Source organism: Phocoena sinus, chromosome 11 (genome assembly GCF_008692025.1).
Source record: "Phocoena sinus isolate mPhoSin1 chromosome 11, mPhoSin1.pri, whole genome shotgun sequence".
Taxonomy (NCBI): domain Eukaryota; kingdom Metazoa; phylum Chordata; class Mammalia; order Artiodactyla; family Phocoenidae; genus Phocoena; species Phocoena sinus.
In genome coordinates, this window is record NC_045773.1 from 71,542,338 (window position 1) to 71,566,916 (window position 24,579).

A 24,579-nucleotide genomic window follows, 5' to 3' on the forward strand; every position below is an offset into this window, starting at 1 on the left:
GTGGTTATTTAAGCATAGGTTCACTCCTTTTGAGGTAAAACCCATTTTCTATAACAACACTGAAGACGTAATGTTTCTTATTTAATTTTTCATTATTTTTCTTTTAAATAGACTTCATCTCTTTTGGTTAAACACGTGAAAAAATGGGGGGATGGGGAACTAAAAACAAAGTGCTTGTTCTTGAATGTTTAGTGCCGTAGTTGGAAATAGAGATCAGAACATACCCTCTACCACATTTGACTACCCATTATAAGCAACATGTAAATAAGTACAAATTAATTTCAAAACAGTACATTTAATGCCTAGAAAAGTGAAGGAATATACAATTAAAGCTTGCTAATTTTTACAATGTAGCTAGTGTCAGCTGCTTCTACTACTTACCATTCAAACTTATAATCATAAAAGTGCATGTAATTTTATTCACGTAGAATCACCTGGGGAGCTTTTAAAAGTGCCTAGGCCCTACTATGGGTCAGTTAAATCAGAGTCTCTGGAGATAGGCCCCAGGCATTAATATTTTTTAAAAAGCTTCCCCCACCCCCGAGGCCAGGATTGAGAACCACTGATGTAAGAGCCCTAGCTCTTTGGAGTTTTTTAAAAATACAGATACCTGGTCACTTTGACTTATTAAATTGGAATATCTAGGAGTAGACCTGGTATTAAAACTGCCCTGAATTGTATCTTTGTGGTAAATCAGCAGAATAGCAGTACCCTGTATTCTTAACTGTGATATATGATGGATTGACTGTGACATTCTTTTGCTACAGTAAATAAGAGTTGATAAGTATGCTGATATTGAAAAGGCAATCACAAATGTATAGAATAGAGTTTACTTTGGGTTTTAAGGCAGTTCTTACACATTTTCTTGATTCTGTGTACTTCACTCTATCTCTTTGGCACATTGTCGGCTCTTCATCTGTTTTTCTGCTAATATGATTTTGTGTAATCTGTTTATATTGATTGTTAAAGCAACCTTGCATTCCTGAAATAATCCCAACTTGGTCATGTAGAGTATCCTTTTTATATATGATTATATATGATTTACTAATATTTTATCTAAGTTTTTTTTCTACGTTCATAAGAGAAATTTAATTTTTTAAAGTATGTAGCCATTAGGGACGAACTCATTCTATTTTTTTGACTTCTGCTTTTCAAATTTACGTACCTCTCCACTGACCTTTCCCTCCTATATCAGAGGATAAGGGACCTCCGGGTAAAGTAGCTTATCTTTCCATCTATTGTTTGGAATCCATCCCCTCTCCATCAGTTATCCCTTCTTCTACCTCTTTCACTCCTGGCACTTGCCCTGTTCACAAGTGTGCTCCATTATTCCTCTTACTCTTGCCCTCAATATTATCTTCTACCACCCTAGCCTTTTCATTCCTTTTTATGACCAAGCAAGCGATTTTAAAGCATATGTCACTTATTTCACCATGCAATGAAAAATGTTTAAATACAGATAAATAGCACCTACAGTTTTTAATTTCACTTCACATCCTAAGAGAAATTTTATACACAGCGAAACGTCTTTAAACAATAATGTATACTCTGGCTCCAATTTCTTGCTAACTCTTCACTTTTCAACTCCCTGCAGTTTGGCTTCACCACCACCACCCCTCGCCAACACTTTCTCACTTTTCGGAAACACCTCTTGCCAAGTTCACCAAATGATCTCATTATCATTGTGAGTGGGCATTTTTCAGCCCTTATTTGACATTCTATTTACTTAATTTTGATAACTACTTCTTTGTGAAACTCATTTTCTCTCTTGATTTCTGTGACATTCATGGTTTTCTCCCTGCCTTTCTGGCGGCTCCTTCTCAGTCTGCTTTCCCTCCTTTGTGCTGTAAATGTTATTTTAAACCCCCAGAGTTTGGCCCATGACTCAATCATCTGATACTCTTCCCTGGTCAGCCCCATCTATGTCTCTGATTCCAGTTATATCCAAATGATTCCCACCTGTTTATCTCTAAACCAGATCTATTATCTCAGTGCCATTTTTTCACCTGGATCTCCTAAAGATACCTCAAACTGAACAATCCAAATTAATTTTTCTTCCTATATTTAGAGTCTTAGTTAATGTCACCACTGTCCATCCAGGTGACCAAGCCTGCCAGAAACTTGCAAGTCCTTTTGGATGCATCTTTTGGTCTGGATGTTCATATCCAATTGATCAGCAGAGTTTGTTGAATTTCTCTCCTGCATATTTGTCCTAGTTCTTCCATTCCTACTTCTACTGATTTGGTTCAGCCCCTATATCTTTTCTTGCCTAGATTATTGTAACTGTCTCTACCCTGAATCTCACTCTCTCCTAATATATTATCAGAGAGGTTCTCTAAAAAGTAACCCTGATCATATCTCTTAAATGTTACTTCTCCATTGTCACTCACCTCCTGCCATTCCCCACATCCATGGGCCAGGACTGCAGAATCATTACTGGTCCCCAAATGCTAGTCCCAGACTTTTGCCTCTGCCCAAGTGCCCTAAGCAAATGACTCCTCTTTAAGAAGTTCTTCAAGCTTTGCCTTCCCTGGGAAATTTCTGAGCCATGAAGTGGGGTATACCTCATCTGTGATACTGCCTCCTTTAGCTGTCCCCTCCCCCCTTTTCTTTTCCTTCCCACCCTCAAGGCTGTGAGCTCCTTAAGAGCAGGGGGTGGGGTGGGGGGTGAGTTTTCATTTTGAGATCTTCAAAACCAAGACTAATGTATGGTAGGTCCTCAATGTCTATTGAACCAAACATTACAAAAAATTTAGAAAGTAGAGAATTAAGCAGGAAGAAAAAACTTACATCAGTCACCCATCTGTCTTTTCTATTAGCATGTTTATACTTTATTATAATAGATATTGACATGTAGTTTTGTTTCTACTCTATTCTTCACTTTACATTAAGAGTTTTCTCATTGTTCCTACATAGTCTTCATAACAGTTTTTGACGTTTACAGACACCCTGATTTGTATAACCATCTTCTTGCACGTAGTTTCCCCAGTATTTGAAGTGTTTCCCACATTTTAGAATATTTATAGACTAAATATAAAGAAATACTGCATCACATTCCTGGTAGTCTCTTTTGTTTGCTGTCTGTCTTGACACATGTGTCCTTCTTAACTTTTCCACAGAGAACTAACAGCATGGTAACAGGAGATAGCCTTGTTTTATTCATCATACAATTAGATGTTCTCCATTCCATGCATTCCATGTTAGAGACATGCCATTAAAGATGTCATAGATTCAGTTCCATACCATCTAGAGATTTCATTGTGCATCCAGCTTTACTTCAACTAGCTGTGCTTTGAACGAACATTCCTGAAAGAGGAGAACTACTTCATATGCTGGCTTCTTTGTTAATTTTGTCGTCTCTTTATTTCAGGATGACTGTCTTAGGTCACTAACAAGATTTGCTGCAGCACATTGGACAGTGGCATCACTTTCAGTGGTACAAGGACACTTTTGTAAACTTTTTGCATGTGAGTATTAATACATGTACCATATATGTTATGATAATTTCTCATCTTCTGTAATTTTGTTTTTAGTGGTGAAACTTCCCTCCATTTTGAAAGAAATATTTTGGTAATACTGTTTGTCTTATATACAAGTTCTAGCTCATGAATTCATATATAGCTTGCAAAAAATAAATTTAAAGTAGATTATATGCATTTTAAAAATAATTTAATACTTACGTTGACATATAATATGTGCTCATGTATTTTTCTTTAAACATTAGCATTGGTGCCTGGTGACAACCACAAAGACCTTCCATGCATATTAGATATCGACATGTTTCATTTATTGGTGGGTATCTTGTAATTTGTGTTTGAAATTTTTATCATATTATATAGCTTTATCTTAGACTTGATGAGTAATGCAGAGGCAGACAAGAGGAATTATCACCTATTATTCTTACTACTTCTGAGTATAATTCTTTCCTGAAGATCCTCAAAAAGAAAATGTTAAGGAATCCAGTTGAGAGACTTGACCTGGGTGTCTAATCCGGTCTCTTATTTTTGCCTTGTGGCTGAGGTCAGTAATGTAACCTCTCTATGCTTTTCACTATAGAGAAGTACTAGTAATGTAAGGGCTGCTGCCAACCCATACGGTGCTTTGGGGCAGATACAGCCCTCTGGTGACACTACTTAGCAACAGTCTATTTGTGTGATTTAGGGAAAGTCATGTCTTCTGAACAGGTGCAGGTGGTGCCAGGTCAGCACTGGCCAGGCAGTGGGTGGCTGAAGTTCAGCCCCACCTCAACCAGGTCCCCTTACTCAGGACACTGAGTGTACTGCCACGCACAGCAGCCCCAAGTGCTGCCCCCTTAATCTCTTTGGGCATCATATTCTGTGCCCGTAAGTTGGTTAATACCTACCTGATATAATTGTGTCAAAACTCAATGGGATAATCAATGTAAAGAGCTTAGAGCAATGTGTCCCTAGTAAATGTCAGCCATTGTTATTGTTCCCATTACCCCTCTGAAAACCACCACCACTGACACCACCATACAGGCAGCAGGAGGTTAACAGAGGAGCTAGCATTTATTGTGTACCTGACTGCTTTCACATTCATCTTCATTTAGTCCTTACATCCTTATTACTGAGGTATTAACAACACGTATATTATCGCCAGCTTACCAACAGGGAAACTGAGACTCAAAGGAATTGTCTAAAAGGTTCATAAGAGGATCTCGGATTCTTACCTAGATCTTTGTGGGTCCAAACCTCATGCTTTTTCCATTGCTCACTACCTAGAAAGATTTCAAGTTTTATTTTTGTTGTTATTAACAATAAACTAGATATAGGGGAATCAGTGGATAAATGAAATAATAATGCCCATCAAATGAAATAATAACGCTCTAAATAATTTTCTTTAGTCAATCCTAGTGGAATTTCTAACATGTGTACCCTTTAAGAACAAAGATTTCTTAAGAGGAGGGACTGAGCTCACAAAGAGATCACATTAAGAAAATGGAAACATGTTCAGCTGTGAAAGGAAAGGTGTTCTTTCTGACCTTCTGTATTTGGTATCCAGGTGGGCTTGGTGCTTGCCTTCCCGGCATTGCAGTGTCAAGATTTTTCAGGGATCAGCCTTGGCACTGGGGACCTTCACATTTTCCATCTGGTTACTATGGCACACATCATACAGATCTTACTTACCTCATGTACAGGTAACTCCTTTTTGTCAGATTCTTGAAGGAAGTACTGGAGTTTTTCCAGTTGAAAACAAAAGTATTAAAGGAGAAGGTGCTTGGATGAGAGTAATATATAAACTATAATTAAGCTACTTGTAGTAGTAATTAGTAAAATAAACAGTAAAATCCTGTTTATCCTCATGTGAAAATTTTTGAAACAATTTCCCTTCTGTTAAAAACCTTAGTGATGTGAATGTTTTTACTTATTTTTTTTACTTCATAAGTTTAGTAATATTTGAGTACCACAGGCTGTATATTTAGCAGATTTTACTCACCGCTTGCTGCCTGGCACCCTGAGGCACTTTGGCTTCCTCTCCCTAAGAGGCTCCTTGTTAGGATGGAGAGCAATACTGTGTTCCGACCTGAGGGATTAAAGTTCTCTGTGTTTTGTGAGAGTATTTTCATATTACATGTGAGTGTATGAATATATTTGAGTGCTTAAATGGTGTGGTCATCAATCCACTTAGCAGGCAAATACAGAGTACTAATATTGCCTTATCTTTCAGAAGAGAATGGCATGGATCAAGAAAATGCTTCTGGGGAAGAAGAATTAGCAGTTCTTGCTTTGTATAAAACACTTCACCAGTATACAGGAAGGTGAGGTCGTAATCTTTACACGATAGGCAGTTCCCCAAATACTAGGAGGTGATAGTATGAAAAACGAATTCATTTGTTAAATAAGGGAAGCTGCTGTCTGTTGACATGTTTAAAATAAGAGATGGGGGAGTGACCTGCAGGACTTCTCAACTTTTACTATACTAACATGATTGGAAATCTCAGAGAGGAGTAATATACAGCACTTCCCACACATTTTTAAGGTATATCCAGGGCCGGCAGGAGTGACATTCTTAGAACCTCATGTTATTGGAGTCATTGTGATTTGGTTACGACAGTTTCACTTGGCTTTCTTTTTTTTTTTAATTTTTGGCTGTGCTGAGTCTTGATTGCTTCGTGCGGACTTTCTTTAGTTGCGACGAGCAGGGGCTGGTCTTCCTTGTGGTGCGCGGGCTTCTCATTGCAGTGGCTTCTTTTGTTGTGGTGCACTGGTTCTAGTCACACGGGCTTCAGTAGTTGCAGCACATAGGCTTCAGTAGTTGCAGTGCACGGGCTCTAGGGCATGTGGGCTTCAAAAGTTGTGGCGTGCCAGCTCAGTAGTTGTGGCTCACAGGCTCTAGAGCGCTGGCTCAGTAGCTGTGGCACATGGGCTTAGTTGCTCTGCGGGATGTGGGATCTTCCCAGACCAGGGCTTGAACCCATGTCCCCTGCATTGGCAGGCAGATTCTTAACCACTGTGCCACCAGATAAGTCCCTTCACTTGGCTTTCTAACAGTATATGTCAAGAACCATACTGTTTGTTCTTTGACTAAGTTATCCCATTTCTGAGAATCCACACTAGCAAAATAATCCAACATATAGAAAAACCTACAGACATAAAGATGTACACTGATATTATTTATATTAGCAAAGAATTTGAAGCAATCTAAGAGTTTGCTTACAGGGAAGTAATTTAGTGTAGGTTATGATTTATGTTACCCAGAATCTTAAAATTCCAATAAAATTATGGTTTATGATCTGAAAATCATGTTAATTTTAAATTTTATGTGTTACAAGTACAACTGTGTAAGACACATTAGTATGAAAATAGTTTTCCAAAGTAATACTCGCTGATATAAGGTTATAGAATAGTGGATAGTTTTTTTATTTTCCAAATTTTCTCTTTATATAGCTGTATAACTTTTACAAATTTTAATAACAGCATTAGAGGGTATATCACCAATTATACCTGACGTCCTGTAATAGTTAGGGCTACCCGTACCTTTTAAGCCAATGTGCTATCAATTCCAAATAGTAGTTGTCTGTTTTCACACTGTGCTATAACTAGAATGACCATTTTTTAATTACATTTCCCAGTTATCATTTTTCTCTTTCACAGTGCCTTGAAAGAAATGCACTCTGGTTGGCATCTGTTGAGGAATGTCAGAGCTGGAATCATGCCTTTCCTGAGGTGTTCTGCTTTGTTTTTCCATTACTTAAATGGAGTTCCTTCCCCACCTGAAATTCAAGGTAATTTCTAATTTCTTTCAAAATGTAGGAAATGTATGTAGTCTTTCACTCTAGCAAGTTAAGAATTAAAGTGCATTGCGAAAATGAAAACTTATTAACAATTTAGGTCACAGCTAATTGACTATGGTGATGTACCGATTATATAATTGGATGCATGTTTATGTAAATATCTGATTTTATTTGGATGTCAGTAAATGTACTGATTTTGTACATGTACAAAAATGTACTTGTTTTGCTTTAAGATGTTAAAATTGTTCAATTGTGTATTATTCATAGACTGGGTTCTTCAGATTTTAAAAAGTGAAAAGTGACAAATTCAGGTGTGGTTTTTTGTTGCTTTTTTTTTTTTAACTTTTGATTTTATATTGGAATATAGCCGATTAACAATGTTGTGATAGTTTCAGGTGCACAACAAAGCAACTCAGCCGTACATATACATGTATCCAAACTCCCCTCCCATCTAGGCTGCCACATAACTTAGAGCAGGGTTCCCTGTGCTATACAGTAGGTCCTTGTTGGTTATCCATTTTAATTATGGCAGTGTGTACATGTCGATCCCAAACTCCCTGACTATCCCTTCCCTCCACCCTTCCCCCCCGGTAACCGTAAGTTTGTTCTCTAAGTCTATGAGCCTGTTTCTGTTTTGTAAATAAGTTCCTTTGTATCATTTCTTTTTAGATTCCACGTATAAGAGATATCATATGATATTTCTCTTTCTCTGACTGACTTCATTCAGTATGGCAATCTCTAGGTCCATCCATGTTGCTACAAATGTCATTATTTCATTCTTTTTAATGGCTGAGCAATATTCCGTTGTATATATGTACCACATTCACTTTATCCATTCCTCTGTCGATGGACATTTAGGTTGCTTCCATGTCTTGGCTATTGTAAACAGCGCTGCAATGAACATTGGGGTGCGTGTATCCTTTCGGACCATGTTTTTCTCTGGATATATGCCCAGGAGTGGGATTGCAGGGTCAAATGGTAGCTCTATTTTTAGTTTTTTAAGGAGCCTCCATACTGTTCTCCGTAGTGGCTGTACCAATTTACATTCCCACCGACAGTGTAGGAGGGTTCCCTTTTCTCCACACTCTCTCCAGCATTTATTGTTTGTGGATTTTTTGATGGTAGCCATTTTGACTGGTGTGAGGTGATACCTCATTGTACTTTTGATTTGCATTTCTCTAATAATTAGCGATGTTGAACATCTTCTCATCTGTCTTCTTTGGAGAAGTGTCTATATAGGTCTTCTGCCCATTTTTTGATTGGGTTGTTCGTTTTGATGATATTAAGCCTCATGAGGTGTTTGTAAATTTTGGAGACTAATCCCTTGTCGGTCACATCATTTGCAAATATTTTCTCCCAATCTGTGGGTTGTCTTTTCGTTTTGTTTATGAGTTCCTTTGCTGTGCAAAAGCTTTTGAGTTTAATTAGGTCCCATTTGTTTATTTTTTTTTTCCATTTGTTTATTTTTGTTTTTATTTCCATTATTATGGAAGACAGATTGAAAAGGATATTGCTGCAATTTATGTCAGAGAGTGTTCAGCCTATGTTTTCCTCTCAGGGTTTTTATAGTATCTGTTCTGACATTTAGGTCTTTAATCCATTTTGAGCTTATTTTTGTGTATGGTGTTAAAGAACCATCTAATTTCATTTTTTTACATGTAGCTGACCAGTTTTTCCAGCACCATTTGTTGAAGAGACTAGACTGTCTTTCCACTGTTGTGTAGTCTTGCCTCCTTTGTCATAGATTAATTGACCATAGGTGTGTGGGTTTATTTCTGGGCTTTCTATCCTGTTACATTGATCTATATATCTATTTTTGTGCCGGTACCATACTGTTTTGATGACTATAGGTAGTATAGAATGAAGTCAGGGAGCCTGATTCCTCCAGCTCCGTTTTTCTTTCTCAAGATTGCTTTGGCTATTCGGGGACTTTTGTGTCTCCATACAAATATTAAGATTTTTTGTTCTAATTCTGTGAAAACTGCCATTGGTAATTTTATAGGGATTCCATTGAATCCATAGATTGCCTTGGGTAGTATAGTCATTTTGACAATATTGATTCTTCCAATCCACTAACATGGTATATCTTTCCATCTGTTTGTGTCTTCTTTGATTTCTTTCATCAGTGTTTTATAGTTTTTTTTTTTGTTTGTTTTTTTTTTTTTTTTTTTTTTTTTTTTGCGGTACACGGGCCTCTCACTGTTGTGGCCTCTCCCACAGGGCCCGGACGCACAGGCTCAGCGGCCATGGCTCACGGGCCCAGCCGCTCCACGGCATGTGGGATCTTCCCGGACTGGGGCACGAACCCGTGTCCCCTGCATCGGCAGGCGGACTCTCAACCACTGCACCACCAGGGAAGCCCTGTTTTATAGTTTTTGAATACAGATCTTTTGTCTCCTTAGGTAGCTTTATTCCTAGGTATTTCATTCTTTTTGATGCAGTGGTAAATGGGATTGTTTCTTGAATTTTCTTTCTGATCTTTCATAGTTTATAGAAATGCAACAGATTTCTGTGTATTAATTTTGTAACCTGCAACTTTACCAAATTCATTGATGAACTCTAGTAGTTTTCTGGTAGCATCTTTAGGATTTTCTATGTGTATAGTATCGTGTCATCTGCAAACAGTTACGGTTTTACTTCTTCTTTTCCAATTTGGATTCCTTTTATTTCTTTTTCTTCTCTAATTGCCATAGGTAGGACTTCCAAAATTATGTTGAATAAAAGTGGTGAGAGTGGACATCCTTGTCTTGTTCCTAATCTTAGAGGAAATGCTTTCAGCTTTTCACCATTGAGTATGATGTTAGCTGTAGGTTTGTTGTATATGGCCTTTATTATGTTGAGGTATGTTTCCTCTGTGCCCACTTTCTGGAGAGCTTTTATCATAAATGGGTGCTGAATGTTGTCAAAAGCTTTTTCTGCATCTTTTGAGATGATCATATGGTTTTTATTCTTCAATTTGTTGATGTAGTATATCACACTGATTGATTTGCAGATACTGAAAAATCCTTGTATCCTTGGGATAAATCCCACTTGATTATGGTGTATGATCCTTTTAATGTATTGTTGGATTCGGATTGCTAGTATTTTGTTGAGACTTTTTGTGTCTATGTTCATCCGTGATATTGGCCTTTTTCTTTTTTTTTTTTTAATATTTATTTGGTTGTGCCAGGTCTTAGTTGCAGCAGGTGGGCTCCTTAGTTGCAGCACACGGGCTTTTTAGTTGTGGCATGCAAACTCTCAGTTGCAACACGCACGTGGGGTCTAGTTCCCTGACCAGGGATCAAACCCGGGCCCTCTGCGTTGGGAGCACGGAGTCTTAACCACTGCGCCACCAGGGAAGTTCCAGCGTGTAATTTTCTTTTTTTTTTTTGTGGTATCTTTGTCTGGTTTTGGTATCAGGGTGATGGTGGCCTCATAGAATAAGTTTGGGAGTTTTCCTTCCTCTGCAATCTTTTGGAACAGTTTCAGAAGGACAGGTGTTAGCTCTTCTCTAAATGTTTGATAAAATTCGCCTGTGAAGTCATCAGGTCCTGGACTTTTGTTTGTCGGAAGATTTTTAATCACAGCTTCAATTTCAGTGCTTATAATTGGTCTGTTCATATTTTCTATTTCTTCCTGGTTCAGTCTTGGGAGACTGTACCTTTCTAAGAATTTGTCCATTTCTTCCAGGTTGTCCATTTTATTGGCATATAGCCACGTGTAGTGTCTTATGATCCTTTGTATTTCTGTGGTGTCTGTTATAACTTCTCCTTTTTCGTTTCAAATTTTATTGATTTGAGTCCTCTCCCTTTTTTTCTTGATGAGTCTGGCTAGAGGTTTATCAGTCTTGTTTATCTTTTCAGAGAACCAGCTTTTAGTTTCATTGATCTTTGCTCTTACTTCCTCTGTCTCTGTTTCATTTATTTCTGCTCAGATCTTTATGACTTCTTTCCTTCTACTAACTTTGGGTTTTGTTTGTTCTTCTTTCTCTGGTTGCTTTAGGTGTAAGGTTGGGTTGTTTATGTGAGATTTTTCTTGTTTCCTGAGATAAGATTGTATTGCTATAAACTTCCCTCTTAAAACTGCTTTTGCTGCATCCCATAGATTTTGGATTGTTGTGCTTTCATTTGTCTCTAGGTATTTTTTGATTTCCCCTTTTATTTCTTCAGTGATCCATTGGTTGTTCAGTAGCATACTGTTTAGCCTCCATGTGTGTGTTTTTTGTAGTTTTTTTCTTACAGTTTATTTTTAATCTCATAACATTGTTATCGGAAGATGCTTGATATGATTTCAGTTTTCTTAAATTTACAGAGGCTCGCCTTGTGGCCTAGCATGTGGTCAATCCTGGAGAATGTTCTGTGTGCACTGGAGAAGAAAGTGTATTCTGTTGCTTTTGGATGAAATGCTCTATAAATATCAGTTAAGTCCATCTGGTCTAATGTGTCATTTAAGGCCTGTGCTTCTTTATTGATTTTCTGTCTATCCATTGATGACAATGATGTGTTAAAGTCTCCCAGTATTATTGTGTTACTGTCGATCTCTACCTTTATGGCTGTTAGTATTTGCCTTATATATTGAGGTGCTCCTATGTTGGGTGCATATATATTTACAGTTGTTATATCTTCTTCTTTGATTGATCCCTTGATCATTGTGTAGTGTCCTTCTTTGTCTCTTATAACAGTCTTTATTTTAAAGTTTATTTTATCTGATATGAGTATTGCTACTCCAGCTTTCTTGTGATTTCTGTTTGTGTGGAATACCTTCTTGCATCTCACTTTCAGTCTGTATGGGTCCCTAGGTCTGAGGTGGGTCTCCTGTAGACAGCATGTATATGGGTCTTGTTTTTGTATCCACTCAGCCAGTCTGTGTCTTTTGATTGGTGCATTTAATCCATTTACATGTAAGGTAATTACCAATATGTGTATTCCTGTTGCCATTTTCTTAATTGTTTTGGGTTTGTTTTTGTAGGTCTTTTTTCTTCCCTTCTTCTTTTGCTCTCTTCTCTTGTGTTTTGATGACCATCTTTAGTGTTGTGTTTGGGTTGCTTTTTCTTTTTTGTATGTGTATCTTCCGTAGGTTTTGGTTTTGCTGTTCCCATGCAGTCTTTTTGTTGTTGTTGTTGTTGTTGTTTTACTTATTTATTTTCAGCTGCATTGGGTCTTCGTTGCTGCGTGCAGTCTTTCTCTAGTTGCAGCAAGTGGGGGCTACTCTTCATTGCAGTGTGCAGGCTTCTCATTGTGGTGGCTTCTCTTGTTGCAGAGCATGGGCTCTAGGCGTGCAGGCTTTGGTAGTTGTGGCACATGGGCTCAGTAGTTGTGGCTCGCGGGCTCTAGAACACAGGCTCAGTAGTTGTGGCATACAGGCTTAGTTGCTCCACAGCATGTGGGATCTTCCTGGATCAGGGTTCGAACCCATGTCCTCTGCATTGGCAAGCAGATTCTTAACCACTGCACCACCAGGGAAGCCCTCCCATGCGGTTTTGATACAGCAGTCTATGTGTGTACAAGGTTTTTTGTTTTTTAAGTTGCTAGTCCCTTTCCCACTTAGAGGAGGAGTTCCTTTAGCATTTGTTGCAAAGCTGGACTGGTAGTGCTGAATTCTCTTAGCTTTTGCTTGTCTGTAAAGCTTTTGATTTCTTTGTCAAATCTGAATGAGATCCTTGCTGGGTAAAGTATTCATGGTTGTAGTTTCTTCCCTTACATCACTTTAAATATATTGTGCCACTCCCTCTGGCTTGCAGAGTTTCTGCTGAGAAATCAGCTGATAACCTTATGGGAGTTCCCTTGTATGTTATTTGTCATATTTCCCTTGTTGATTTTTTTCTTTGTCTTTAAGTTTTGTCGATTTGATTACTGTGTGTCTCGTTGTGCTCCTCCTTGGGTTTATCCTGCCTGGGACTCTGTGCGCTTCCTGGACTTCGTTGGACTGTTTTCTTTCCTATGTTAGGGAAGTTTTCAGCTATTATCTCTTCAAACATTTTCTTGGGTCCTTTCTCTTCTCCTTCTGGGACCCCTATAATGCAAATGTTGGTGCATTTAATGTTGTCCCAGAGGTCTCTTAGGCTGTCTTCATTTCTTTTCATTCTTTTTTCTTTATTCTGTTCTGCAGTAGTGATTTCCACCGTTCTGTCTTCCAGGTCACTTATCCAGTCTTCTGCCTCAGTTATTCTGCTATTGATTCCTTCTAGTGTATTTTTCATTTTAATTATTGTATTGTTCATCTCTGTTTGTTTGTTCTTTAGTTCTTCTAGGTCTTTGTTAAACATTTCTTACATCTTCTCAATCTTTGCCTCCATTCTTTTTCCGAGATCTTGGGTCACTTCACTATCATTATTCTGAATTCTTTTTCTGGAAGGTTGCCTGTCTCCACTTCATTTAGTTGTTCTTCTGGGGTTTTTATCTTGTTCCTTCATCTGTGACTTAATCCTCTGCCTTTTCGTTTTGTCTAACTTTGTGATTGTGGTTTTCGTTCTGCAGGCTGTAGGATTGTAGTTCTTCTTGCTTCTGCTGTCTGCCCCCCTCAAGTATTTTTTAATCTGAAACATGAGGCCTTGAAGTTCAAAATAGCCATAATTACACATAAATCTGATTTTAATGTAGGAATTAAAGGTTGACTTAAAGTTTACTGTACCTCATAGTGCCTGGCACAAGTCATGGGGTGCCTGCATGTTATGCTGCTCTCTAAAAGTTTGTTGAATAGCATCTCCATTCAGCTAGTTGTCCAGGCACCATTGAGAGAATAATTTACCCTTCCTAATCATTTTCAGTGATGATTAAGTTAGTGTTTAAATCCATCTCTCGGTGATAAAATCATCTTATGTCTCTGTACTGCCTTATACTTTTCCAGAGCTACCCATGTTATTTTTGTCAATTAATGTTCACAACCCCATGAAGTATATCACACAGGTACCCCATTTTGCAGATGGTAAAACTGAAACATCAAGAAATTGTGACCAGTTTGGTAAAGGAGTAGCCTGACTCCACTTTCAGTTGTGTCATTTTCTGTGGGTCCCTTCCATGTGCCATCTTACTTACTTCCTACAGGTTATGTACCTAGCAAAATTGAACTATTTCACCTCGTGCCTTTTTTGTTTTAAGCTCTGCTGTTGCTTACTCTCCTATAGGATCTACTCTTAGTTGTTATATGCAAAACTGTTTTCTTCTCTATTTGCAGCTTCTGGAACAAGCCATTTTGAACATTTATGTAACTATCTTTCCCTGCCAAACAACTTCATTTGCCTTTTTCAAGAAAATAAGGAGATAATGAAGTTACTGATTGAAAGGTAACGATTATACACTTTTCTTCTTTATATTGGAATATATATATATGGAAACAAACTTCAGTTTATCACATATTTTACAAAATTCTCAGATAGCCTGGCAGAATTCAATCCATGTGATTCAAAGTATAATTATTAGGCCTTCTTAGTTAAGGATTTACCTTTATGGTGAGATTTTTGCCAGGCCTACTGAATAGCATAAGCATATTTGCCTGGAAGGAGAGTAGTGGTGGAAATGTTTATTTCCTCATATTAACTTACTTGTTAAATACTATGTTCTGTAGATTTTGAAACTGAAAGAAACCTTAAGGGTTATCTAGTCTAATATCCTCACTTTATTATTTTATTTTATTTTATTTTATTGATTGATTGCTGCTTTGGGTCTTCATTGCTGCGTGCATGCTGTCTCTAGATGCAGTGAGCGGTGGCTACTCTTCATTGCAGTGCACGGGCTTCTCATTGTGATGGCTTCTCTCGTTGCAGAGCACAGGCTCTAGGCATGCGGGCTTCAGTAGTTGTGGCTTCAGTAGTTGTGGCTCATGGGCTCTAGAGTGCAGGCTCAGTAGTTGTGGTACACGGGCTTAGTTGCTCCATGGCATGTGGGATCTTCCCGGACCAGGGCTCGAACCTGTGTCACCTGCATTGTCAGGCGGATTCTTAACCACTGCACCACCAGGGACACCCTATCCTCAGTTTATATTTGAGAAAACTGAAGTCTAGAGAAATTGACCCGTTAATCATGTCAAGTTAGTGACTAAGTTAAGAATAAAATTTGGCTGATTTACCCACAGAATGGGAGAAAATGTTTGCAAATCATATATCTGATAAGGGAGTAATAGCCAGAATATATATATCTAGATTTCCTACATCTCAGCAACAAAAAAGCAAGCAACCCATTATAAAATGAGCAAAGGACTTCTCCAAAGAAGATATACAAATGGTCAATAAGCAAAGCACATGAAAAAATACTAAACATCACTAGTCATCAGGGAAATGCAAATAAAAATCACAGTGAGATACCACTTCATACCCATTAGAACCGCTGTAATGAAAAAGGCAGACGTTAATAACACATGTTGGTGAGGATGTCAGGAAACTGGAATCCATGTACACTGTTGGTAGCAATAGAAAATGGTACAGCTGCTCTGGAAAACAGTATGGTGATTCCTCAAAAAGTTAAGCAGAATTACTCTATGATCCAGTAGCTTCACTTCTAGGTGTATATTGCAAAAGAATTGAAAGGAGGAACTCATAGAATTTTGTACACGCATGTTCATAGCAGCGTTATTCACAATAGCCAAGAGGTGGAAACAACCCAAATGTCCATAAACCAATGAATGGATAAACAAAATGTGTTATATACATTCAGTGGAGTATTATTCAGCCTTAAAAAGGTAGGAAATTCTTACACGTGCTACAATGTGGATGAAACTTGAAGGCAGCCTAAGTGAAATAAGCCAGTCACAAAAGAACAAACATTACGTTTCTATTTATATGAGGTACCTAGAATAGTGAAATTCATAGAGGCAGAAAATAGAATGGTGGTTGCCAGGGGCTGGGGGTAGGGGGAGGAATGGGTTAGTGTTTAACAAGCACAGAATTTCATTTGAGAAAGCTGAAAAAGTTCTGGAGACAGAGGTGGTGATGATTGCCCAACAGCCTCAATATACTTAATGCCACAGAACTGTACACTTTAAAATGGTTAAAACAGTAAATTTTATGTTCTGTGTATTTTACCACAATTAAAACATTTTTATTTTATATGAGTGTTCTAGCTCTAGATTATAAGAGCTTCTCATTGATTCAGACTGTTTTGGTTTGGGTTTTGGTTTGGTATTTTTGGCCACACTGCGTGGCTTGCAGGATCTTAGTTCCCTGACCAGGGACTGAACCTGTGCCCTTGGCAATGAGAGCGCAGAGTCCTAACCATTGGACCACCAGGGAATTCCCCAGACCAGTTTTTCACAGTGTCCAATTAGTGGGGGTAATAGCACATTTTAATATGTTAAGCATTGTTGCTTTCAGAAAATCAAAGGTCATATTCTTCTGATTTTAAAATATGGTAGGCAAAGTATGTGGTATTCCTCTAAGCTTCTTATGAAGAGATAAATATAATAAGCCAAGAAAACTGTTTCTCTCTTACTGGATTTAGAGAAGAAAATTTTTTAGTTCTAGCCCTTCAAAAGTAAAAAATTTTTTTTTCTCCATTTACATTAAAGTTGGTGTCATAACATTGAAGTTAAGAGATACCTGGAAGGTGAAAGAGACGCTATAAGGTAAGCTGAAGATTGTCAAAGACTTGGTTGGAGGCAAGAAGTAGGAAGGACGAAAAAAAAAAAAAAGAAGTAGGAAGGACGCAGGATATAAGTGTACAGGACAGCCCATTGTCCTGATAATTCATCCTGAGTTCTTCAAGTAAAAATGTGAGCCCTAAGGCCCTACGTTATTTAAGCGTGCATTTTAAAAGTTCTCACTGTGGCTTTTTGCTGCTGTGGGTAGGGCCCAGTCACTCAGATTCAGGCTTCCTTTATTTATTTTGACTAAGTTAAGAGTTTCCCTGTCATTGTTACAATGTGTCCTCATATTAACTGGGTTTTTTATGTGGTTTTTGTTTTGTTTTGTTTTAGCTATCCAAGAGAATCTAACAAATTAATAGACCTTCCAGAGGATTACAGCAGCCTCATTAATCAAGCATCTAATTTCTCGTAAGTTTTTATATTAGCTTATTGAGCACTTCCTACCACTGGAAACGCTCACTTCTCTACACAGAACTTGAAGGATTTTGTCATTGTTTTCTTTTGTTTGGGTAGGGAAACCATAACATCAGTAGTACCACCTAACTTGTACTACCAAACTTGTAAAAAGCATGATTCCATGTTTCAGAATAAGATATGAGAAAGGGGGTGATGAGGGACAAGTTTGATTCCTTAGATGTTATCTAAACAATTTGCACTTTAAATAACACATTAACTACAAATGGTTATGTTCCTAAGCAGTTATTATTACTTTGCATATATTATTATTTTAAGCTTTAGAATAGCATTGTACATTATCCTATAGCTTTTTTCACTCAGCATTGTTTGTAAGATTTATTTATACATTTGACACATATAATTTTTAATTCATCAGTTTTCACTATTGTGTAGTACTTCATTATATGACAGTAGCAGTAATTTTTTTTAATTTTTTAATTTACATATTTTTTTCCTCCTATTGATAATTTTATTTCTCTTTTCTCCACTTGTTGATTGTTTCAGTACATGGTATGTGAGATGTTACCTATTCTAGAAATAAATTTGCCTGGTCCATAGTCTGTATGCATCTTCAGCTCTACTTGATATTGCAGAATTTTTTTCCAGGGCAGTTTTACCACCCTCAGCTCTTTAGCCAGTCTTTTAGAGCCTTGACTTGTGCTTTTTTATTTCATGGAGGTGCCCCAAATCAGGTGGTGACAAGAGCAGAGCCCCAACTCTGTGCCTTGTATGTGGAACTCTGCTGTGCTCCCAGAGCTACTGCTGTCAGACGGAGTTGGAAGGGGAGGACGTGGGAGCTTGCACCGCCCACACCTACTCCTGTGGTTCTGGGGTGGGCATCTTCCTGAGGTAAGGCCCTGGAAGGAGCTTTCTAGCTTTGGATCTGCCACAGTAGACATCTGTTGAGGGGTGGAACTAGAAACTACTCCACTGCAGAGATTTGAGGCCACTCTTTTATTCATCTGAGGAAAATGGGGAGCCTTGTCTCCACACATCTCATATTTGGCTCATGCTAACTCTGTGCTGTTCTTTCATTATCACTTCCATCCCCATGACAATTCTGTTCTTTCTTTGTGCCTCATTGTAATGTGAAACTTCTAGCTGTGTTTGGTTTTCTACCCAGGCACAGTCAGAATTACTCCTTTTGTTGTATCCTCATGGTTGGATTCATACATATCACAGGCTGATGTATGTAGTTGTGTACATTTGACAATGTGCAGCAAATACTTATCGGTGACTGTGTAATGGATATTGAGAATGCAGTAGTCAACAAAGCATACGAAAATCTCTGCCTTCATGGAGCTCAGTTTCTAGTGAGGGAGATAGAAAATAAAATAAGAATTTAGAAAGCAATCCATGCAGAGGAGAAAAAATAAACTAGGGAGGGGAATATGAAATGGCAGCTGGAGAGTTGAATTTTAGATAGGGAACCAGGGAAGGTTCCCTGGGAAGGTGACTTGAATAAAGACCTAAAGAAGTGGGGAGAACATTCTCGGCAGGGAGCAGCAAGTGCAGAATTGCTGGGGAGTGTGCCTGCCGTGTTCAAGAAAGAGCAAGGACAAAATTCATCTAACTGTCCTGTAAAAATGGATAGGTTTTTTTAAAAAAAATTATCCCTCAATAAAATTTATTTTTTAAAAAAAAGGAATTCCCTGGCAGTCCAGTGGTTAGGACTCCATGCTTTCACTGCTGAGGGTGCAGGTTAAATCCCTGGTCGGGGAACTAAGATCCCACAAGCCGCATGGCATGGCCAAAAAATAAAGAAAGAAAAATAAAAAAAGAAAAGAAACAACAAGGAGGCTGCTGGTACTGCAGTAGTGAGCACAAGGGGGAGAGTCATGGGCCTGGTGTGTCCTAGCGAGGTCTCTGAGTGAGATGGAAGCTATCACAGGGTCTGAAGGCGAGAAGTGACATGAGTTTGAGCTCCTCTGGGGCATAGATTATATCCACATCTTAGTCACCTTAGTACCCCCCAGTGCCTGACAATTTCTTGTATATGATAGGTTCTCAATAGATATTGAGATGAGCTGAATTGTTAACACCAGAAAAAGTTAAGCAAACCTCTCAAAGGGATCAGGAGGCACATTTTTTTAAAAACCCTTAGGAGAAATGTAAAAGTAGCATTTTACCTTGTGTGGCACATTTCAGAATTCTTTTAGTCGTGTAGAGTGTTGCTTTGTGTTTCAGGTCAACCTAGTTCGTAATATTTGTGTACCTTTTTTTTTTTTTTTAATTTTTGGCTGCATTGGGTCTTCATTGCTGCACAGTCTTTCTCTAGTTGCGGCATGTGAGCTTTCTCTATTTGCAGCGAGTGGAGGCTACTCTTCATTGCAGTGCACGGGCTTCTCATTGCAGTGGCTTCTCTTGTTGTGGAGCACGGGCTCAGTAGTTGTGGCTCGCGGGCTCTAGAGCACAGGCTCAGTAGTTGTGGTGCACGGCCTTAGTTGCTCCACAACACGTGGGACCTTCCTAGACCAGGGATCGAACCGTGTCCCCTGCGTTGGCAGGCAGATTCTTAACCACTGTGCCACCAGGAAAGCCCTGTGTACAATTCTTTAAATGAATAATTTCCTCATAATAGTGGTTGATACATAAATGACTACCTTATGTTTAGAAGTAGTTAACTTTCTCACACTTAATTTTTTAAATGCCACTATTATATGAGCTGTTGAATCCTAATCCTAAATGTCCCTCTCCCTCCTTATGTTGGTTACAATACAATCCTTTTAGTTATTTTTAAACGTAGGCAGGGGTGTTGATACTTTTTCAAGTGTCTCTGCTATAAACGCCATTTATTCTCTTCCAACAGTGGTTTTGTTTGTTTATATTTATTTATTGATATATAGTTGATTTATAATATTGCACTAGTTTCAGGTGTACATCATAATGATCCGGTGTTTTTTTGTTTTGTTTTTTGCAGGTTATATTCCATTATAGGTTATTACAAGTTATTAGGTATAATTCCCTGTGCTATACAGTAAATCCTTGTTGCTTATCTGTTTTATGTATAATAGTTTGTGTCTGTTAACCCCATATTCCCAATGGTTTTGTTTACTTTTATAAGACTTCAGTCCATTTGGAACTGAATCCAAACCTTGGTTACTAATGTATAAATGGTCTCTCTACAGAGTACGGGAATGTCAAGTGCTATTTTTAGCTGGCAAAACCAAAGGCTGTTTTTATTCTCCTCCTTACCTTGATGACTATGGGGAGACTGACCAGGGACTCAGGTAAGGCCCATCCTGGGGAACTAGGTTGACTGGCCCTGGGCCACCAGAGCCTTCAGCATGGGGTGAACACAATGAACCTTGTGGTCCTGAAGCCTGCCTGCTAACTGCCTGGAGGGTTAGCACAAGTGGCTGTTGTCTGTGGACACTTCCAAGGAGGCTACCCTGGCTGTCTGGTTTGACATTCCCATTCCCAGCCCTCAGAGTGTCATGAAGGCCGTCAAGATACATAAGGGGAAAAAATGGGACAGAGTGCAACCTTTTTCCATTTCTTACTCCAGAGAGCTGTTTGAATTGTCCTGCGGCATCCACAGCATCAGAGCACTGCAGGGATAGCTCTTGGTAACTTGTGCGGCTTTGTATGGGAGACCCGGTCCCCTTCGAGTGATATAAAAGAGCAAATCTTGATTGATAAGAGATGTGCTTATCTTACTACATAAGAATCTGAGAGAACAAAGATTTAGAACATATAGAGCAATACAACAGTATTTGAGGCTTAATCACTTCTACTTTGGTAGCTTCTGTTACATCACAAGCAAAATGCTAACAGCAGTTCCTTCAAGCACTGTTAAAGAACTTTCAGATCATTTCTTTTTGCCCAAATGGGATAAAAGTCTTAACCTAGATGTAACTTCCCAGCCTTGGGGAGCAGAAGTTGAAGTCCTGGAAACCAAGGCAAGGTAAGTAGATGGGTTCCTCAGGCACTTGACTGCAAGGATACGGGCTTGTGCTACCTGTTGATGGTTCTTACCGTTGCTCTGAGAAATGTGGGCTCTTAGGAGGAAGAGCTCTGGACGGAGAGTGAGAGGACTGGCACTCTGAGTCAGGAGCCAAGGCCCCGGGCGTGAGCTCACCAGTGCCTGTGCTTTGGTTAAATTAGACCCCAAAGTTATTCACATTTGACTGCTTTGCTTAGACTTTGTAGCTGAAAGACAGTACTTAGAAGAACATTTTCACCCCTGCAATTTTTCCATCCTCTTCCCTGCCCCTCCCTGTTTTACGTTTTTACCAACAAAATGGATAACAAATGCATAGTTTTAGCCTCTCAGCGTAAACCCTCCTGCTCAACCCCACCCCCAATTCCTCACCCCAGTCTGAGTAGGTGTAGCTTGTGTTCATTTTCCTCTTCTTTTCAGCACTTACTCCCCTTCAGCTGCTCCTAGCAAACCGTCAGAGCTAACACATTAATAGCCACAGGCGCCTGCCAAACAGAAATTCTGCAGAGGATCTAAAACCAATAACTTGTAACTTCTCCTAAATCAGGAAAAATTGGAGTATAATAGATGAATAAACCGAATGCATCCTGAGTGACATGTGTCTTCTTTCTAGACGGGGAAATCCTTTACATTTGTGCAGAGAGCGATTTAAGAAGATTCAGAAGCTCTGGCACCAGCACAGTATCACAGAGGAAATTGGACATGCACAGGAAGCAAATCAGACACTGGTTGGCATTGACTGGCAACATTTATAATTACTTCACTACCAAATACATAAATTTGGATTTTTGTAACCCAGTTCGCTTTTCAAGAAAGAGAATAGGAAATAGGTTCTACTGAATTTGGAAATAAATTCTTTATTTAAGCTTTTCTTCCTAGTTTTATTTTTATAGTTTCTGGCTCCAGAGACTGATGAAAATCATCTTCTATCAGCAGATTTTCTTGCGTCGTTTGCTGTGTACTTCAAATGTAACTTCTTGAATTTTAGAATCCAGGAAGGAGCTTCTCTTCCTGGGCTGGACTCAACCCCTTTGTGGGCATCTGACTGCATTTGACTGTTCCCAGTAGTCTGAGCCGTGTCACATTACTGAACACAGGGAACTCCAGGCCTGAAGCTGCTGCAACAGCAGCAGGAAACAAAGTCTCTGGTCTTTTGGGGTCACACTTCCTGATCCCTCTCAGTGACTCTCAACATTGGGCCTGGGTCAGTGTCCCCACAGCTGATGGGACCCTACCTCTAAGCAAAACAGTGGATTTCAAAAGTGGCATTCCCTTGTCTCTACCGGCTGTGAGGGGGTTGGGGGACTCTCATGCTGGAGGAACCTGTGGGAAGAAGGAAAGAAGGTGGTGTCTTTGTGTGCTGGGTGATTTTCAGGGCTATACAAGGTGGGATTCCCCCGCCCCCCCCCCTTTTTTTGGCAAGACTTTTGGCTTTGAGGAATAAACTCATGTTAAAGGGCTTATTGAAAACTTAAGAGTATCCTAATTTTTCAGATGATATAGTCTCTTATTTCTAAGACTAAGTTGAAAGAGTGTATACATCTAGAATCAAACACTAGCAAAAAAATGAGAATTCAGTGTTTTAAAATTCCCTCACCCCCACCCCTTCCAGCATTTCCTGGAATAGATGAATTGCTGTTTACCTGCTGGCTCACTTAGTACACTTCTGGGACACCTGTGCGCCCAGGCTTTTTATTATTTTTAAACATTATTGTTCTTACTAAGAGGTGCCTTCCTAGAATGATAGCCGCTTAGTAAAATAGTTTATAACCATGACATGCCATGTACCACTCTTGTGTGATACACATGTGCTGAGAGCTTGGGTACATGGAGAGTGATGGCAGATTTGGTGGAAGAATAAATAAAGAGCCTCTCTGAGATGAGGCTAAGGGATAAATGAATAATTAGAGGCTCTTGGATTTTTTTTAGCCAATGAAAATAACCCTTTCACTCAGTTTTCTTTGAACTCTGCATCTAAAAGTTCCATCCTGCTCAGCTTTGCACACTCCACGGTACACCCAGGAGGAAGGTTGGAGATCCAGACTTTCAGCTAAAGTGGAGATGTAGAAGCCACACTCAGTGCTTCTCCAGGGTGGTGTGTGAAGAACCCCTTCCTCTGAAAGGATGACCTTGACCCTTCTTGCCTGGGACTGAGTCACCCATCTGAGAGGAGGCGCTTCTCACCCAGGAGGAAGAAAATCTGCTTTAGAACACAGCGCTCACCCCCCTTTTCTGGCCTTCCCTCCATTCATAAGATCTGGTGGTATGGGCTGTGGATCGCATCGTGATTTTAATGTTTATTTTGGCCTTTGTCACATCCTCATTCCTTTAGCTTTTAAGTTTAGCTTCTTTTGGCTTTTCTCCAGTTGTTAACCAAGCTTAAATTTAGAATGATAAGACCAGGTTTCTCCCTCTGTAGTTGAATTTATAAACATGTTCACCAAATCGTAACAGTACTTCAGCTTTCAGAGCTGATTTCATGTAAGCCTGTTGTTAGCAGAGGGTGTCCCTGGGTTCCATTCTCTGAGAATGTCAGGGAGTCTGAGAGAAGATGAGTTTACATGAGATAGCAACACATGTGCCCCTTTATCTTCTGGTGTGTGTATCATTAATCTAATTGTCTTCCCTAACTAACGAATCATCTTAGTCTTATGATTTGTTCCGCATGTATTATGTTTATTGTAGAAATGTTTATATAACATGCTTTCCATATCAGGGAAAATCATATCTGTTTAAAAAATTGGCTATAACTTTATTATCTGTGGACAACTTGTAAAATTTGGAATGTAGCATATGTAAAAAGTTTAAAGATATCCAAATAAATGCTTTAGGTGTTGACATTACTTTGCATCTGCCTACATCTTCTTCCTGTTTTGTTTCACACAGTTAAATGCAGTGGAGGTGTTCCACATGTCACCTTGCTATAGATAAAGTGGGACACCTGTATTAGCTTGAAATTTAAGATGCTTATATTATTAGTGTCAGTTATGGCTGTTGGCCAAACGATCTTGACCTTCTGAAGAAAGCTTGATCATCATTTCAGCTGATTAAGTTTCATATTCACTGACTGTGACAGCTTGTGACCTTTCTGAACCACTGTGGACCTCAAATCACTGGGAAAACAGGGCACTCGAAGTCTCTCGCAGCTCCAAGTCATTTCCTCCAAGAAGGGTTAAACTCTTCTTGCTTATCCTTACGTAGTGATCTCCAGGCCCCTGTTCTGACACACTCCCCAGACACTTCCTGCTTAGAAAAGACACATGTACGAAGGAAGCTACATCCTATATTTGCAAGGGAGTCATTGCCTATGAAAGTTCTGCTGTGCTCTTGAAAATCCTCTTAAAGCATCAAACTAAAAACACTAGGTTTC

General features: G+C 39.0%; 1 protein-coding gene across 5 annotated transcripts in view; it reads left to right on the forward strand.

The window, feature by feature from the left end:
- Positions 1-24,052, forward strand: part of UBR2 (ubiquitin protein ligase E3 component n-recognin 2) — a 117,752-nt gene extending 93,700 nt beyond the window's left edge. For 3 of the 5 annotated variants that reach the window (XM_032650248.1, XM_032650247.1, XM_032650249.1), the window contains exons 37-47: positions 3,371-3,467; positions 3,725-3,792; positions 5,023-5,158; positions 5,689-5,779; positions 7,116-7,246; positions 14,408-14,516; positions 16,733-16,789; positions 17,141-17,218; positions 17,945-18,115; positions 20,395-20,496; positions 21,823-24,052. In XM_032650248.1, the coding sequence (XP_032506139.1) occupies positions 3,371-3,467; positions 3,725-3,792; positions 5,023-5,158; positions 5,689-5,779; positions 7,116-7,246; positions 14,408-14,516; positions 16,733-16,789; positions 17,141-17,218; positions 17,945-18,115; positions 20,395-20,496; positions 21,823-21,964 (1,182 nt within the window). In that variant the 3' untranslated portion in view covers positions 21,965-24,052. Of the gene's footprint in view, positions 1-1,594; positions 1,685-3,370; positions 3,468-3,724; positions 3,793-5,022; positions 5,159-5,688; positions 5,780-7,115; positions 7,247-14,407; positions 14,517-16,732; positions 16,790-17,140; positions 18,116-20,394 lie in introns of all 5 variants that reach the window. The other 2 variants (XM_032650250.1, XR_004352347.1) reach the window with 2 other exon arrangements.
- The last annotated feature ends 527 nt before the right edge of the window (positions 24,053-24,579 follow it).